The sequence below is a fragment of the Nerophis ophidion genome, linkage group LG08, assembly GCF_033978795.1.
Source record: "Nerophis ophidion isolate RoL-2023_Sa linkage group LG08, RoL_Noph_v1.0, whole genome shotgun sequence".
NCBI lineage: Eukaryota > Metazoa > Chordata > Actinopteri > Syngnathiformes > Syngnathidae > Nerophis > Nerophis ophidion.
The window spans coordinates 59,758,497-59,777,173 of record NC_084618.1 but is presented as its reverse complement, the minus strand read 5'-3'; the positions used below and the strand labels follow the sequence as shown (position 1 = coordinate 59,777,173).

At 39.5% G+C, this 18,677-nt stretch overlaps 1 protein-coding gene across 2 annotated transcripts in view; it reads right to left on the bottom strand.

The window, feature by feature from the left end:
* Nucleotides 1-18,677, bottom strand: part of itga3b (integrin, alpha 3b) — a 90,243-nt gene that overhangs the window by 6,250 nt on the left and 65,316 nt on the right. Inside the window, exons 18-25 of one of the 2 annotated variants that reach the window (XM_061909144.1) lie at nucleotides 15,484-15,561; nucleotides 12,110-12,212; nucleotides 11,737-11,913; nucleotides 7,468-7,596; nucleotides 7,278-7,391; nucleotides 4,121-4,219; nucleotides 3,915-4,040; nucleotides 3,623-3,778 (exon numbers count right to left, since the gene is read on the bottom strand). In XM_061909144.1, the coding sequence (XP_061765128.1) occupies nucleotides 3,668-3,778; nucleotides 3,915-4,040; nucleotides 4,121-4,219; nucleotides 7,278-7,391; nucleotides 7,468-7,596; nucleotides 11,737-11,913; nucleotides 12,110-12,212; nucleotides 15,484-15,561 (937 nt within the window). In that variant the 3' untranslated portion in view covers nucleotides 3,623-3,667. The remainder of the gene's footprint in view (nucleotides 1-3,622; nucleotides 3,779-3,914; nucleotides 4,041-4,120; nucleotides 4,220-7,277; nucleotides 7,392-7,467; nucleotides 7,597-11,736; nucleotides 11,914-12,109; nucleotides 12,213-15,483; nucleotides 15,562-18,677) is intronic. The other variant, XM_061909145.1, reaches the window with a different exon arrangement.

Here is an 18,677-nt window from a genome sequence, read left to right as displayed (position 1 = left end):
AACATTGATTGATTAATTGATTGATGGGAGCAATCAATACTACCTGTCAAGTTTAAAAAGGCATTAAAACTGTAAAAAAATAAATACTTGATTTACGTTCCATTACCTGTACAATAACCAAGCTGGAGCATCATTGTTATTGTAAGAGCCAACATTGAGGAACTTTTTTCTAGCATAGTAACACGTCGTTGTGCTTCAGTATTAGCCATAAAAGCTAACTACAGAAAGCGATAAGCTAGTTTCTATGTCAGCATGAAACAGGTTTGAGTTCATAATGCACATCACTGCCATAAGACACTAATCTGTACTGACTGAAAAACATGAATAATCATATTTGCCAGGCTTGTCACTGACAGTTTTGGTTATGTGTTAGTTTTCCCTCTGTTTGTGATTTATTTCCTGTCAGCCCTCTTATTTTTGTTCAGTTTCCTGCTTGCCTCCCTTAGCGCTGTTCCACTCAGCTGCAACTGATTGGCATCCTGCCCACACCTGGTGTCAATCAGTGGGCTGCTATTTATACCTGCCTTGCCCTCCAGTCAGTGCTGGAGTATTGTTTGCTTTATGCTGTGAGGTATTCCCTGGATCCTGACTCCTGTTCCTGTTTCTGGTTTGTTTTTTCCTTGCATTTTTTGAACATTTTGCACCAAGCCTTGGGCTTGTCACCATCACTTCATGACAATATTACAGTATCTGTAAAGTATTAGCACACATTTCATGTTTTGTTTGTACACAGCTGAGCAAGCCACGTATGTACTGTTGTTGTACTAACACGCATGACGTGCTGCGTGTATCACGATCGATATTAAAACGTGTGTTTGGTCTACCTGGCAGGGGACATTTTTCCCGGTTTATTTGGGGTGAGCATTTCATTTAAGTCGAAATTGCTTGACTCCAAATTCCACATTTGCAGCTTCATGTCACGCCGACCTCACTCTCTCAGCTTCTGTCTGCTCCAATGTTTCACCCTCTTCTTCCTGCTGGCTTCTAGAAGCAGTAGATCATCCTCTGTTTATTCAGATTCAAAAAGATAAGGTTGTGAATCCTCATTTTGTTCCAAAAATAGTCGTCTTCGTTGTTCTTTTTACCACGTCTGCCATGATTACAACACACTTGTGTTTGTTTCCGGAAGTAGTAACACACATTTGTTGCCAGAAGTCCAAAGTGAGTTGCTGAGGAAAAGGAAATCAATGTGTGGAAGAAGTCAGTCTCGACTGGACTCTAGAGCAGTGGAGACATGTTTTCTGGAGTGATGAATCACGCTATTCCATCTGGCATTCTGATGGACGACTCTGGGTTTGGAGGTTGCCAGGAGAACGGTACATTTTGGTCTGCATTGTGCTCAGTATGAAATTTGGTGTTGGACAGATTATAGTGTGGGGTAGTTCTTTAGGAGTTTGGCTTGTCCCCTCAGTTCCAGTGAAAGGAACTTTGAATGCTCCAGCATATCAAAACATTTTGGACAATTCCATGCTCCCAACACCTTGTGGGAACAGTTTTGAGCTGGCCCCTTCCCTTTCCAACATGACTGTGTACAAAGCAAGTTCCATAAAGACATGGATGACAGAGTCTGGTGGGGAAGAACTTGACTGGCCTGCACAGAGTCCTGACCTGAACCCGATAGAACACCTTTGGGAAAAATTAGAACGGAGACTGAGAGCCAGACCTTCTAGACCAACTTCAGTGTGTGACCTCACCAATGAACTTTTAGAAGAATGGTCAAAATTTCCTATAAACAAGCTCCACAACCTTGTGGACAGCCTTCCCAGAAGAGCTTAAGCTGTAATAGCTGCAAAGGGTGGACCAACATCATATTTAACCCTATGTGTTAGGAATGGGATTGCACTTCAAGACAGGTGGCCAAATACTTTTGGCAATATAGCGTATCAGTCGTCCCTCGACGCATAATAAAAACAGTTTTTTATGTCCTAGATATGAAAATATTGGATCGATAATTAATGAATCCTATAATTAATGATTCCTACTTCACAAATTAATTTATCGCGGTCATGTCTGGAACTAATCAACAGCGACAACTATACTGATACATAAACTGTACACTGCCAACGCTAAAAAGTTTATCCAAGTCCACTTCTTATTGTATTGTCCCTTGAGAAGATAAAGAAACAAACTAAATAGCTGCTGAAATTGAACAGCCAGAAATGGCAGTTTCATCCTAAAATGCATGTAAATGCTGAGAGGCTGTTGTATGTATATAACAATTAATTGGATTGCTTAATGCATCACAGAATATCATAGCAATTACCTGATACCTTGCCAACATGTTATGTGAAGGTTGTGAGCAACATAGAGAATGACATAAGAAAGTGATTGGAAGTGCGGCAAAAAATGTACAAATTGTTAAAGGCCTACTGAAATGAGATTTTCTTATTCAAACGGGATAGCAGGTCCATTCTATGTGTCATACTTGATCATTTCGCAATATTGCCATATTTTTTACTGAAAGGATTTAGTAGAGAACATCGACGATAAAGTTCGCAACTTTTGGTGCTGATAAAAAAGCCTTGCCTTTACCGGAAGTCGCAGACGATGACGTCACAAGGGTGAGGGCTCCTCACGTCCTCACATTGTTTATAATGGGAGCCTCCAGCAGCAAGAGCTATTCGGACCGAGAAAACGACAATTTCCCCATTAATTTGAGCGAGGATGAAAGATTTGTGGATGATGATATTGATAGCGAAGGACTAGAAAAAAAATAAAGAAAAAAAAGGCGATTGCATTGGGACGGATTGAGATGTTTTTGGACACATTTACTAGGATAATTCTGGGAAATCCCTTATCTTTCTATTGTGTTGCTAGTGTTTAAGTGAGACTAAATAGTACCTGATAGTCGGAGGGGTGTGTCCACGGGTGTCTTGAGGCCAGTGTCTGAGGGAAACCACGGCAGATACAAAAAGGGCGCAAACTCCACAGATCTCCGGTAAGAGGCGACTGTTTACCACAATTTTCTCACCAAAACCTGCCAGTTGACAAGTGGTCGAGAACCATGTTTGCTTTATCGCTCTGATCCATACTCTGATCCATAGTAAAGCTTCACCTCCTGGAATCTTAAACAAGGAATCACCGTGTGTTTGTGTGGCTAAAGGCTAAAGCTTCCCAAGTCCATCTTTCTACTGTGACTTGTCCGTTATTAATTGAACAAATTGCAAAAGATTCAGCAACACAGATGTCCAGAATACTGTTTAATTGCGCGATGAAAAGAGACAACTTTTAGCCGCAAATAGTGCTGCGCTGATATTTCCTGACAGTCCCTGACGTCACACGGACGCGTCATTTCGCGACGTTTTCAACCATAAACTGCGCGGGAAATTTAAAATTGCAATTCGTATTGGCATGTGTTGCAATGTTAATAGTTCATCATTGATATATAAACTATCAGACTGCCTGGTCGGTAGTAGTGGGTTTCAGTAGGCCTTTAAATTAGTCAAGCATTATTTTTGATATGGTCTCTCAGCATTCACACAATACTAAAGAGCTTAAAGACCGGCCTGGAAAGAAGGTAAGAAGATGTTAGACACGCAGAGCAAAAGGCAAAAAGAGAAGCAATAAATTGAATCACACTCTAATGATGATTCATTTAAAGGGCTGGTTTTGTTATTTTTACCCATAAGCCCACCGGTGTGTGCGGTCGGAGGACCCGTAAAGGGTCTCAGTAGTCCTCAGTGAGCTTTTCTGTCTCAGAGGGCTGGATCTTCATCTCAGCCTTCTGGGCTTTGGCCTCATACCTCTCCCGCCTGCTGGCCCTCTGGAAGAAGCCACACTGGGGGCGGAGGAGGATGTCAGACGTTAAACTACATGTAGGACAGTGTCCACTGGGGATATGGTTTTGGTGAGGAAGTCTGGAGACATTTGCAGCTGTTCACTGTGTGCAGAAATCAACTTCCTGTATGTCTCACCTTCCAAAGTATAATTATGATGATTCCCAGAAGTACTACTCCCGCTACCACAGCAGAGATGATGATCCACAGTGGAAGTTCATAAGGCGTCTCCACCCCTGCTACTGGCTCGATGTCCACTGTGAACTAAAATACACGGCAGAACAAATCATCATCTTGCACGAAGTTAATCAATTGGTCAAACAAAAAAGGGGTATTTTTGTTACCGTCACAGTCTGGCTGTCCATCTTGAGTGTTGGTAAGTCAGTAATGAGTTTCAGCGTCGCTTCACCTCGAACTTTGACCCACAAAGCATTAGGATAGTCCTGCAGCAGAAATAACAAATATACAATAAAACACACAAAGACCAGAATATTAGATGTGTCAAGACCCTTTTTTGGAAAATATATTTTTAAAAGAGAAAATTAATGTTTTGAATCAGTGAAATAACCGGTAGACTTCTATGGAGGGTCAAATGGGACAGAATTAGATAAGTCAATATTTGACTGACACAGTTAGCTGTGAGTAAACAGGGGATCGCACTGCAAAAACAGCTGGACAGAGAATCCATTGTCCTACGTGTGTGTGTCAACATATTTGGACTCTCGAAAATAAGAAAAAATGACGTTGTCAGAGACAAACAGTAGAAAATGGATGGATGAATATAATTTATTCAGCAATACTATTTCAAATTTTCATAGCTGCTGAATGACATAAGAAACTGATTTTTTTTTTCAATTGTTGCGTTTTGGTGCCTGCTAGTGCTTTAAAGGCCTACTGAAATGATATTTTCTTATTTAAACGGGGATAGCAGGTCCATTCTATGTGTCATATTTGATCATTTCGTGATATTGCCATATTTTTGCTGAAAGGATTTAGTAGAGAACATCGACGATAAAGTTCGCAACTTTTGGTCGCTAATAAAAAAGTCTTGCCTGTACCGGAAGTAGCAGACGATGTGCGCGTGACGTCACTGGTTGTAGAGCTCCTCACATCCTCACATTGTTTACAATCATAGCCACCAGCAGCTAGAGCGATTCGGACCGAGAAAGCGACAATTTCCCCATTAATTTGAGCGAGGATGAAAGATTCGCGGATGAGGATAGTGAGAGTGAAGGACCAGAGAAAAATAAAAAGACAGGGCAGTGGGAGCGATTCAGATGTTATTAGACACATTTACTATGATAATTCTGGAAAATCCCTTATCTGCTTATTGTGTTGCTAGTGTTTTAGTGAGATTATATGGCACCTGAAAGTCGGAGGGGTGTGGCCACGGGTGTGGTGACCGCCAGTGTCTCCGGTGAGAGGAGGTAATAGTCCGCAGCTGCAGGAGGAAAAGCTCCGCTCATAACTACGGTAAGAGCCGACTTATTACTACAATTTTTTCACCGAAACCTGCCGGTTGACATGTGGTCGGGAACCATGTTCGCTTGACCGCTCTGTTCCATAGTAAAGCTTCACCTTCGGGAATTTTAAACAAGGAAACACCGGCTGTGTTTGTGTTGCTAAAGGCAGCTCAATACACCACTTCCCACCTCCATCTTTCTATTTTGACGTCTCCATTATTAATTGAACCAATTGCAAAAGATTCAGCAACACAGATTTCCAGAATACTGTGTAATTATGCGATTAAAGCAGACTACTTATAGCTTGGATTGAGCTGGAAAAAAATGTCCGCTACAACCGGTGACGTCAAACGCACGCGTCATCGTACCGCGACGTTTTCAACAGGATACTTCGCGGGAAATTTAAAATTGCAATTTCGTAAACTAAACCGGCCGTATTGGCATGTGTTGCAATGTTAATATTTCATCATTGATATATAAACTATCAGACTGCGTGGCCGGTAGTAGTGGGTTTCAGTAGGGCTTTAAATACTGGTTGTTTTTTTTAAATTTACAAAATATTGTGAAGAATGTCCTGCAATATGCCTTTTCGTTTAGATCAGGGGTGTCAAACTCAAATACAGAGTGGGCCAAAATTTTAAACGGAAAAAAGCCGCGGGCCAAGGTTGAACAAATTAACCTTTTAATAGGGACCCAAACAAGTTTTGCATTAAATATTGAACAAGCAAGGCTTATATAACTTTAGTGACATGCAAAATCCAGTTTCAAATAATAATAATAAAAATTAAAAACATATCAATGGCATATCAAATAAAATTGAAATAAAAATGTCATGCCTTTTTTTCTATTTGCAATCATCTTAGGTAAATATCAAATTTTTTCCACAGGCTAATAATACATTTGAAAATAAAATAACAATAATGAATGAACCAAACATTCAAGCCTTGAAGTAGCAAGAGAAAATGCATGAATAAAACGTTAATTATTGGTCAGTTTGCTGGAAGTTTCCCGGAAGAGTTAGTGCTGCAAGGAGTTCTGGGTATTTGTTCTGTTGTGTTACGGTGCGGATGTTCACCCGAAATGTGTTTGTCATTCTTGTTTGGTGTGGGTTCACAGTGTGGCGCATATTTGTAACAGTGCTAAAGTTGTTTATGCGGCCACCCTCAGTGTGACCTGCATGGCTGTTGACTAAGTATGCCTTGCATTCACTTGTGCGTGCGTGTGTGTGTGTAAAAGCCACAAATATTATGTGACACGCTGTTAGTATGGAGGAAAAGCGGACGTGACGACAGGTTGTAGAGAACGCTAAATTCAGTGCCTTAAATGCACGCTCCCAATATAGTTGTACAGGTGGAAATCAGTTGAAATTCGGGAGAATGGTTGCCCCGGGAGATTTTCGGGAGGGGCACTGAACTTCGGGAGTCTACCGGGAAAATTACGAGGGTTGGCAAGTATGAGTATTAGCGGTGAATGCAGTGTTACAGCGACACCGACACTGTATAACACCGGCGGGCCAGCTCTAATGCTAAATTGATATTTCCTCAAGGGCCAAATTAAATTACACGGCGGGCCATATTTGGCCCGCGGGCCAGAGTTTGACACCCATGGTTTAGATCATTCCAGAAGCATGAGTGTGCTGCAGTGTTGTGATGGTCCACCGCCTCCTAGCAGAGCGCGCCGTCAGTGTTCTAAAAATAGTTTCTCTTGTCCATACTGCGATTCTATATTGCAGAAAAGACGTTACAGATTATAGACATGTGCTGCTTATTTAACATTGCACAATCCACAGGCCAGTGAGAACAATAAAATGTATGTGCAGTAAATTAGTGTCTTCATGGGCACATCATGCCGGCGTAGTAAATAAAAAAACCTCATTTAAATCGGGCGGTCTGCACCAGTTATCAGTTGCAGTCTTAGTAGATCACACACAACACGCCCACCAATCGTACACACAATTTTAAAGTTTCTACACGCTGTTCAGCGCGGTGTGCTATTGTAGATTATGATTGTAGATTATGAGTGTGAGCTGTGAATGCACCTCGAGCATGGTGCTGTTCCACAAACGAGCGCTGACATAAATCGTGGCTGTGTTGTTCAAGTTTGACAGAGGACAAGTAAATGTCGCGCAGTTCGCCGTGCCCTTTGAGCACTCCTGCAAACACAAAAAAGACGCATCACCACACAGCAGCACCAGTGTCATACAACAGAAAGGTTGGTAGAGATCTTACCAACAAGTAGGATTCTTTTCGCGGCGTGAGCACGGAAAGCGTCGCCTGCGGTTCCAAGACCTGCGGCTTATCATCGGAATCATCGATCGTGATTTGCCTCTTTACACGTCTTGATCCACTTTCTGACAACTGGGAAAGGGAAGCAGAACAGACTGATGACATCAGAGGCGTAGAAAAAATGACGGGGGTTTGATCAGGAAATTGCTCTCAGAATAGAATTGTCTCTTCTGCGTTTTATTTGTGGCTCAGTGAAGCTTCAGTGTGGTCAAATGTTCTGCCCAAAAATCACTTTAAAAAAAAGATTTGATCGGCATATGAAGAACATTTAAAGTCAGCAGTAGTTCACAGACAAGCACTTACATTAGGTACACTGTAAACATTTACCAAAATTCCAGCATTTAACATTATGTTAACTTAAAGTAAAATATTGTAATCAAAATGTCTGCAACATCACAAAAAAATGAAAAAAAATATACAATACCTTTATTTTACAGTAATTACTTGTTATTTCACAGTGTAATAGAGTAATCATATTGCGTAATTACAGAGGGGACAGCATAGCTCGGTTGGTAGAGTGGCCGTGCCAACAACTTGACGGTTACAGGTTCGATCCCCGCTTCTGCCATCTTAGTCACTGCCGTTGTGTCCTTGGGCAAGACACTTTACCCACCTGCTCCCAGTGCCACCCACACTGGTTTAAAAATCGAACTTAGATATTGGGTTTCACTATGTAAAGCGCCTTGAGTCACTAGAGAAAAACGCTATGTAAAATATTATTCATTTCACATTCAAACTGATTTGCCCTATAAGGGGTTCTGTAGAATGCACATTTTTGTACAGTAGGAGACAGTAACTGACGGTATGCTGTTAAACCAAGAGATTAATTAACTAGTGCATCTGAAGCATTCAGGTGTAACTTTATTGTATTTAACCGTAAAAAAAAAATTAACACGCTCTGCATTTACAGTAAATTGCTGTAAAAAGTAATAGTTAAATTTTTAGCCACTAATTTGCTGCGAATATATGATGAAAAATTTTACAGTGTATAGTTGCACAATATAATGATATAGATGGCAGTCCCTCCAGGATTTTTTGCGATAGTTGTGGCCTAATATACGTGATTTCGCGGCAGTATTTTCAAAACATCACGGCGAATGTTGCAATGTTTTAAGGCTTAGTTAAAAAAAATACATATACATATATATATCCATCCATCCATCCATTTTCTACCGCTTATTCCCTTTTGGGGTCGCGGGGGGTGCTGGCGCCTATCTCAGCTACAATCGGGCGGAAGGCAGGGTACACCCTGGACAAGTCGCCACCTCATCGCAGGGCCAACACAGATAGACAGACAACATTCACACTCACATTCACACACTAGGGCCAATTTAGTGTTGCCAATCAACCTATCCCCAGGTGCATGTCTTTGGAAGTGGGAGGAAGCCTGACTACCCGGAGGGAACCCACCCATTCACGGGGAGAACATGCAAACTCCACACAGAAAGATCCCGAGCCTATATATATATATATATATATATATATATATATATATATATATATATATATATATATATACAACATAATAAATAATTAAAATTGTAAGTTTTTTTTGTAACCCTGACCCATGAAGTTCATAATTTGAACAAACATGTTTTATTTTCATCTTAAATACATTTTTGAACATTGACAGCAATTTATCCGTTTCCCCAGGATCTCGCAGGCCTTTTTTGAGATGCTTTAATTTGTAGAAGTGCTTCCTGAAAATTGCTATGGAGGTGTTTGTTGCAATAAAATCGCAGGAGGAAGGGAAAGATGCAATAAATTGTTGCGATTTTCCTTTGGTAGTTATAAAAGGGAAATTTGAAGAAAAAGTAATGAATGAAAAAATATACTAAGAAAAGCATCTGACCAACATTGCCCAAAAAAATGTCCACGTGTATCAGTGTAAGCAAAAGACAAAAAATTATATCTCAGCCTTCACAAGTAAAGTAAAGAAGAGTAAACAATACATATAATCCTAAAGGACATTACTATAGAAATGCCCCTTTGTATACCAGCTGTACACTGACTACTTTAAAGTATATTCAATCTTCATTTCAAGTATTTTCCCTTAAAAATATGTACTGTAGTAAAAACGGTTGAAGGGTGTACTCACTTTTGTGATATACAAACTGTATATGTACATATGCCTATTACAGTTATTTTCAATAAATGATTAATTCATATAGTGCAAATTTAAACATATTGTATGTAATACAACAGTGTGTGCCATCTGCTGGCATGTATATTCATCTCCCACACCTGTCTCCTGTAATGATTTGTGTTCCCACCTGTTTAAAAGCTAATCTTGCGCCGCATTTATACCCGTCTTGCATTTTAGTAGGCGCTGATCCATTGTGCGCTTCATACGACTTCTTGTGTTCGCTCTTCTCTTGTTGTGACCAGTAAGTTTGTAAATGTTTTTTTTTTTTTTTTGCAGGTAAGAAAAGTCTACTTTACTACTCAAGCTAGGTAACACAGTTGAAAAACAAAGGAGACCGTGCCAACGGAATTAACGCACGGGGAAGCTAAAACTTGAAGTTACAGGCCATGACACCTCCACTTTTTTTACCTGTGAGATAATAAGAAAATGTGATTAAACATTAAAGCAATTATACACATGCCACTTCAATCCAATATTATATTATTGGAATATATATATATATATATTTTTTTTTAAAGTATTCACACTCTGCATAAAGACGCATTAGCACTTTCAGTGCCAACCTAAGCTATGGTGAATCATAAAATCAGTGCTCCATTGATCATGTTTTTTTAATTTTGGTCTTAACTCAGAGTCGTCATATTCAGGATTGATTGAACAAATTCCGATTAGCTGTTTTGGAACCCAACACTCAGAATTTCCCATCTAAGGGTATATTAACTTAACTTAAGGTTAAAACTCAGAGTTGGTTAAATTACCACACTGTTGTGCAAAGTTTGTAAAATGCCACCAAAGGCTGTCTTGTTTTAATTATTATTAGTATGTCTTATTGTCTGATGTCTGCTCTCCTGCACATTTGTGCATGTTATGAAGTTGATAGTTGATCGTAAACTTTTGTTTGTATTGAAACAAATTGTTAATCCACACTTGCTGTGAGAGTAACTGTTAAACGCGATCTATAGCCATACTTGCCAACCTTGAGACCTCCGATTTCGGGAGGTGGGGGGCGTGGTTAAGAGCCAAATATTTAATATATATATATATATATATATATATATATATATATATATATATATATATATATATATATATATATATATATAGAAAATATATACATATATATATACACATATATATATATGTACATATATATATATATATATATATATATATATATATATATATATATATATATATATATATATATGAATATATATATATATAATACTTGACTTTCAGAAAATTCTAGCTATATATATATATATATATATATATATATATATATATATATATAATACTTGACTTTCAGAGAATTCTAGCTATATATATATATATATATATATATATATATATATATATATATCTCAAATAAATACTTGAATTTCAGTGTTCATTTATTTACACATATACACAAACATAACACTCATCTACTCATTGTTGAGTTATGGATTGAAATGTCCATCTTTGTTCTATTCTCTGTCACTATTTTTCTAACCACAGCTAGACTCTCTGGCAGAGAAGAAGTCTAGCAAAACTCCTAGCCATTATGGACAACACCTCCCACCCACTACACTCGGACCTTGCGGAGAGAATGAGCACGTTCAGTGGGAGGCTCAGACTCCCAAAATGTAACACGGAACGACACAGGAGGTCCTTCATACCGACAGCCATCAGACTGTATAATGCATATGTTCTTTGACTGCACTTAAATGTAGAAAATATGTAGAATATATTTATATTATTCATATATTATATATTATATATATAATATATTATATAAATTAAAAATATCTATTATTATTGTTTACTGTGAGCGAACTGTGCTGCTGAATTAAACCGGGAGGTTTTCGGGAGAAGCGCTGAATTTCGAGAGTCTTCCGGAAAATCCGAGAGGGTTGGCAAGTATGTCTAAAGCGGTGACGAGTACTAAATGGGTGAATGAATGAATCTCTGTCAATGTAAAGAAAGAAGTGAATTGGCGCGATCGCAACATCGCAAAATCTCGGACGGACTGACATGCAAAATTCATTGACCGATTAAAGGTGTTGTGTCAAAAGAAGTCTCACAGTCAGGTTGAGAGGGTTGACAACATCTCCAGGTGGTCTACACTCGGTCTCTGACTCTTCCTTAACGATGATTTGGGTCAGGTACAGGAGCCACTTGCCGTTAGACACCTCAAAAGGCCACTCAAACTCCACAGCCAGGGTCCCCAAGTCCCCCAGAGGTTGTCCCCCTGTGTTGACCTAGTGTAAGAAGAAAAAAAAAAGAGTTACCACAGTGTGGAAGAAAAAGAGAAACATGCTGTGTGACTTTGTTGCTCTAAATAGCATCCACCTCTGCACATGGCTGCACCACATAACTTGCAGTAATAAACCTCTAAGGGTAAAACATACCCTATACTGTAGGTCTAATAAAAGATGAGTGGTGGATGTGACTCACATTGAACGTGAACTCAAGCAGACTGCCAACATCACTGCTGTTCACCATGGCTGACTCGCCCGTCACTATCCCGTCATAGCTGGTCCGCAGTTGCGCATTTGTTCTGTATAGGGAAATAGGTCAGCAAAGATGTGGTGTTTATGTGCACAACCAGAAGGGATAGGTACCGAATATAGTACTTTTATAGGTACCGAACAAAGTCAGTTGATACTCCCGAGTATCGATTCTTGTAAAATTAAACAGTGCCATATTTTGATACCTTTTGTTGCACGCAACACCACGTCTGGTTGCAGATTTAAGCACTTGGATGGTAAAGAAGCAATCAGGCACTCACATGGAGTACGTCTAGGTAATCCATCCATCCATTTTCTACTGCTTATTCCCTTTTGGGGTCGCGGGGGGAACTGGCGCCTATCTCAGCTACAATCGGGCGGAAGGCAGGGTACACCCTGGACAAGTCGCCACCTCATCGCAGACCTCTAGGTAATGTTACAAACAAATCGCTCAAAACTATAGTCATGCTCCAATTTTCAAAATGCTCCGCTATGATGCTAATTTATGTTGGATTTGCTATAGACATGCTAAAGATTAGCATTAGCAATTTCATATGGCAATTTCAATACCTTTTACATTCGTTATGAAAACTACAACTAAACTGCTCAATGCAATCAAACAGCTGCAGTGTAATACATACAATACCATCCATCCATCCATTCTACCACTTGTTCTTTTTGGGGTATAAATACAATACTTACAGATTAAACAATTTCTAGGGCTCAACAAAAGAAAATAATACCCACATTTAACTTAATGAGAGAAACTACTTCCTGGCTCAGGCAATACACCGTAGTCTGTACAGTATAGCCATCTGAGGTGGTAGAATCGTAACTGCATGCAAAGTCTACGAAATAATGCAATCCAGTACATTACAGGTAAAGTTCGATATGTCGCTGTCCAGTATAAAGAGATTTTCTATAAAACGCAGTCGTGTTACGGACCCCGAATTTTGATGAGACAGGATTTTGCAGTCTCAAGAACACAAGCAAAAATGAAGCACAAAGCACAGAAGAATTCAAACAACTTAAAGACAGAGCCACGCTACTGCTCACCGTCAGCAAGACAGGAAGTCACAAACTATGCCTTGGCAACTCTGCAAATCCCAGCTGTTTTCGCCACATAAATCGGGATCATGTTATTGTATTGTTTAGAAAAAATAAGAGAAAAATAAAGTTATACACAAACCCCGTTTCCATATGAGTTGGGAAATTGTGTTGGATTCAAATATGAACGGAATATATTGCAAATCCTTTTCAACCCATATTCAATTGAATGCACTACAAAGACAAGATGTAAAAATAAACTTTATTTTTTTTTTTTGCAAATAATAATTAACTTAGAATTTCATGGCTGCAACACATGCCAAAGTAGTTGGGAAAGGGCATGTTCACCACTCTGTTACATCACCTTTTCTTTTATCAACACTCAATAAACGTTTGGGAACTGATTAAACTAATTGTTGAAGTTTTGAAAGTGGAATTCTTTCCCATTCTTGTTTTTATGTAGAGCTTCAGTCGTTCAACAGTCCAGGGTCTCCGCTGTCTTATTTTACGCTTCATAATGCACCACACATTTTCGATGGGAGACAGGTCTGGACTGCAGGCAGGCCAGTCTAGTACCTGCACTTTTTTACTACGAAGCCACACTGTTGTAACATGTAGCTTGGCATTTTCTTGCTGAAATAACAGGGGCGTCCATGATAACGTTGCTTGGACGGCAACATATGTTGCTCCAAAACCTGTATGTACCTTTCAGCATTAATGGTGCCTTCACAGATGTGTAAGTTACCCATGCCTTGGCCAATAATACACCCCCATACCATCACACATGCTGGCTTTTCATCTTTGCGCCTAGAACAATCCAGATAGTTATTTTCCTCTTTGATCCGGAGAACACAACGTCCGCAGTTTCCCCCAAAAAACAAACACTTTTCCACTTTGCATCAGTCCATCTTAGATGAGCTTAGGCCCAGCGAAGCCGGCGGCGTTCCTTTGTGTTGATAAATGGCTTTCGCTTTGCATAGTAGACTTTTAACTTGCACTTACAGATGTAGCGACCAACTGTATTTAGAGACAGTGGTTTTAAGTTAAAGTACCAATGACTGTCACACACACACTAGGTGTGGTGAAATTTGTCCTCTGCATTTGACCCATCCCTTTGATCACCGGCTGGGAAGTGAGGGAAGCAGTGGGCAGCAGCGGTGCCGCGCCCAGAAATCATTTATGGTGATTTAACCCCCAATTCCAACCCCTTGATGCTGAGTGCCAAGCAGGGAGGTAATGGGTCCCATTTTTTTTATAGTCTTTGGTATGACTCGGCCGGGGTTTGAACTCCCAACCTACCGATCTCAGGGCAGACACTCTAACCACTAGGCCACTGAGTAGGTTTCTGAAGTGTTCCTGAGCCCAAGTGGTGATATCCTCTAGAGATTTATGTCGGTTTTTGATACAGTGCCGTCTGAGGGATCGAAGGTCACGGTCACAATTTTGCCGCTTACGTGGAGTGATTTCTCCAGATTCTCTGAACCTTTTGATGATATTATGGACCGTAGATGTTGAAATCCCAAAAATTTCTTGCAATTGCACTTTGAGAAATGTTCTTAAACTGTTTGACTCATTGCTCACGCAGTTGTGGACAAAGGGGTGTACCTCGCTCCATCCTTTCTTGTGAAAGACTGAGCATTTTCTGGGAAGCTGTTTTTATACCCGATCATGGCACCCATCTGTTCCCAATTAGCCTGCACACCTGTGGGACGTTCCAAATAAGTGTTTGATGAGCATTCCTTAACTTTATCAGTATTTATTGCCACCTTTCCCAACTTCTTTGTCACATGTTGCTGGCATCAAATTCTAAAGTTAATGATTATTTGCAAAAAAAAAAAGTTTATCAGTTTGAATATCAAATATGTTGTCTTTGTAGCATATTCACCTGAATATGGGTTGAAAATGATTTGCAAATCATTGTATTTCGTTTATATTTACATCTAACACAATTTCCCAACTCATATGGAAACAAGGTTTGTATAATGCGCCCTCGGGAACAACACGTTCGGAATTTTATGGACCCCAACAACCGTCATATATTACACTTTGAGTGTATTTACAAATGCAAGTAAGAAAATGCAACAACAGGACAGCACAGCTTAGTGTCAAATTTAATTAACATTAACATTGGTCATCACATTTGAACAAACACAAAAAGTACCAAAAATCTATACTGATTTGTACCGGTATCGGTTCCAAGGTAAGGGGAATTGGAGCCAAATTGATTCAAAGGTGAAAGGTGGCCATCACTAACAATAAGTCAAAGAAACTCACATGGAGAAAGAAGGGAGGATGGTGTTCTCAACCAGGAGGCTCACAGACACTGGAACCAGGTCATTCTGCTCACTGACACTGAAAGAACCAATCAAATGACGATGCTGCATTTAAAATAAGGAATTATTTGAAAATATCATCAGCAGAAAAGCAATAGGAACAAAAAAGTATTATTTTATTTATATCATATAGTCATTGCTGTTATGACGTTATTATGCTCTCATATCTAACCACTTTCAGAGATGTGATAGTTGAACGAGTTCAGTGTTTTGAATGAATCTTTCGAGTGAACAAAAAAAAAAGGCAATTTGCAGATATACTGTTTTACAAGATGTTCTGATATGATTTAACTGGGAATCGGTTTTCGTACTTAATCTAAAAAAGACCTGACTTGTTTCTGATCGCCACATCTCAAAGCTCATAAGATGCAACATGCAACATTATGCAACATGCAGAGGCCACCCCAGTGTATATGTTTCTTTTTCTTTTTATTCATAGCTGTATGTAGAAGTGGCTGGTTGTATCCGCTGCTTTAATGTCTTTCATGTCCTTTGTTTTCTTTGATGTTTGATCCCTCTTACACACATGTAAGAGGGATGTGTACTATGGCTATGAGTTGTTGTTTTTTTCCCTTGGCCTCATTCTGGACCCCCTAGCCAGGGCCCACGCTTAGACCGATTTTTTCAATTTTATTTTAATCTTCTATTTTTTTCTCCCATTCCCCCCCACCTGTTTACTTGTATCTCACCTTTTTTGTAAGGGGCGCTGGAAGCCGGCAGACCCGTCAGAGATACTGTTCTGTCTCCCTGTAATGTTTGTCTGATCTTGAATTGGATTGTGCTGAAAATTTAAATTTTCCTGAAGGAACTCTCCTGACAATAAATGAAGTACTATCTAATGCAACATTATACTTCAATGTTGTCGATGTAAAAGGCAAGCACACAGATGTAACGTGTACTTTGTGTTCATCGTGAGTTGCTGTAATCCAGAGGTGGGTAGTAATGCGCTACATTTACTCCGTTACGTCTACTTGAGTAACTTTTGGGATAAATTGTACTTCTAAGAGTAGTTTTAATGCAACACACTTTTACTTTTACTTGAGTATATTTATAGAGAAGAAACAACTTTTACTCCGCTCCATTTATCTACATTCAGCTCGCAACTGATTTTTATCGATCTGTTAATGCACGCTTGGTTTGTTTTGTTTTTTTCAGACAGACCATCAAAGTAGGATCTATAACATGCCTGCATTTCACCAATCAAATGCAGTCACTGGTGACGTTGGACTCCGTTTCACCAATCAAATGCAGTCACTGGTGACGTTTGACTCCGTTTCACCAATCAAATGCAGTCACTGGTGACGTTTGACTCCGTTTCACCAATCAAATGCAGTCACTGGTGACGTTTGACTCTGTTTCACCAATCAAACAGAGCCAGGCGGTCACATGATTAACTGCACACTTTTAAATTTTTTTTTTTATAAACCTTAAATTTCAACATTTACAAACAGTTGAAAATAATAATCAAAGTAAGTACAAAAACAGTACAAAACAGTATAAAAAAGGTACAAAACAGCGCCAGGGGGTTGTAAATTCAAAGTAACTAAAATAGAATGCAAAAAAAATATATGTATAAAATACACAAAGTGCAAAGCCACAGGCTCACTCAATCTCAGTAAATAACTTAAATTTTGAACACAGCATCATCGTTTTCACAGCTTTTTGGGTGTTAGAGGTAGAGTATTTTAATGTAGAGTTCTAAATCTTTTTTAAAGGCACAAAAAACAGGTCGGGTATTGAGAAACTTCCATTTATGAACATAAAACTTAGCCAATAGTTTAATGAGGTTGCAAAGGTAAAATTCATTTTAAATTTTTTTTCAATATAGTGTAAAACCAAATATATATTATTTGATATATATTATTGTTGTTTTAGTTGCTTAAGAGATATTCTTGGATCTGAATTTGTTCATTGCTATTTTTATGTTTTTGTGCATTACTCGTTACTGTCAACATTAAATGAACAGGTTACTCATCAGTTACTTATTACTTGAGTAGTTTTTTCAAAACATACTTTTTACTTTTACTCAAGTAAATATTTGGGTCACTACTCCTTACTGAGCCGGAAGGCAAAGCTCTCAATTTACCGGTCGATCTACGTTCCCATCCTCACCTATGGTCATGAGCTTTGGGTCATGACCGAAAGGATAAGATCACGGGTACAAGCGGCCGAAATGAGTTTCCTCCGCCGGGTGGCGGGGCTCTCCCTTAGAGATAGGGTGAGAAGCTCTGCCATCCGGGAGGAGCTCAACGTAAAGCCGCTGCTCCTCCACATCGAGAGGAGCCAGATGAGGTGGTTCGGGCATCTGGTCAGGATGCCACCCGAACGCCTCCCTAGGGATGTGTTTAGGGCACGTCCAGCTGGTAGGAGGCCACGGGGAAGACCCAGGACACGTTGGAAAGACTATGTCTCCCGGCTGGCCTGGGAACGCCTCGGGATCCCCCGGGAAGGGCTAGACGAAGTGGCTGGAGATAGGGAAGTCTGGGCTTCCCTGCTTAGGCTGCTGCCCCCGCGACCCGACCTCGGATAAGCGGAAGATGATGGATGGATGATACTCCTTACTTTTACTTGAGTAATACATCTCTAAAGTAACAGTACTCTTACTTGAGTACAATTTCTGGCTACTCTACCCACCTCTGCTGTAACCTCATTAAAATGACATTGCAAAGCTAAATTCTACATAAATTAAATAATTCAAGATTTTACGAAAAAATAAATACAATAATTAATTTCCCTGGTAATTAATTCATGAAGTAATAATTCAATTACTAATTCAATCACCTTAGCAACTTTTACCACTTGAAATGAATTTGCTCAAAATTATTATTATCATGAAAAAAAAACATTGTTTACAATCCCAACTTTAAAATACACCGCACTGACCCAAATGTAAGACGACCCCACTTTTTTAACGCTCGTTTTTCTGGGACATGTTTTTTTTAGACAAAATTAGTATAACTTTTAATCTGCTCTTTCTAATTCGTCACAGCTTTGAGAAGCTTTTTTCGAGACATTCTCTGCATCTGGGGCGGTATAGCTTGGTTGGTAGAGCAACCGTGCCAGCAACTTGAGGGTTGCAGGTTCGATCCCCGCTTCCGCCATCCTAGTCACTGCCGTTGTGTCCTTGGGCAAGAC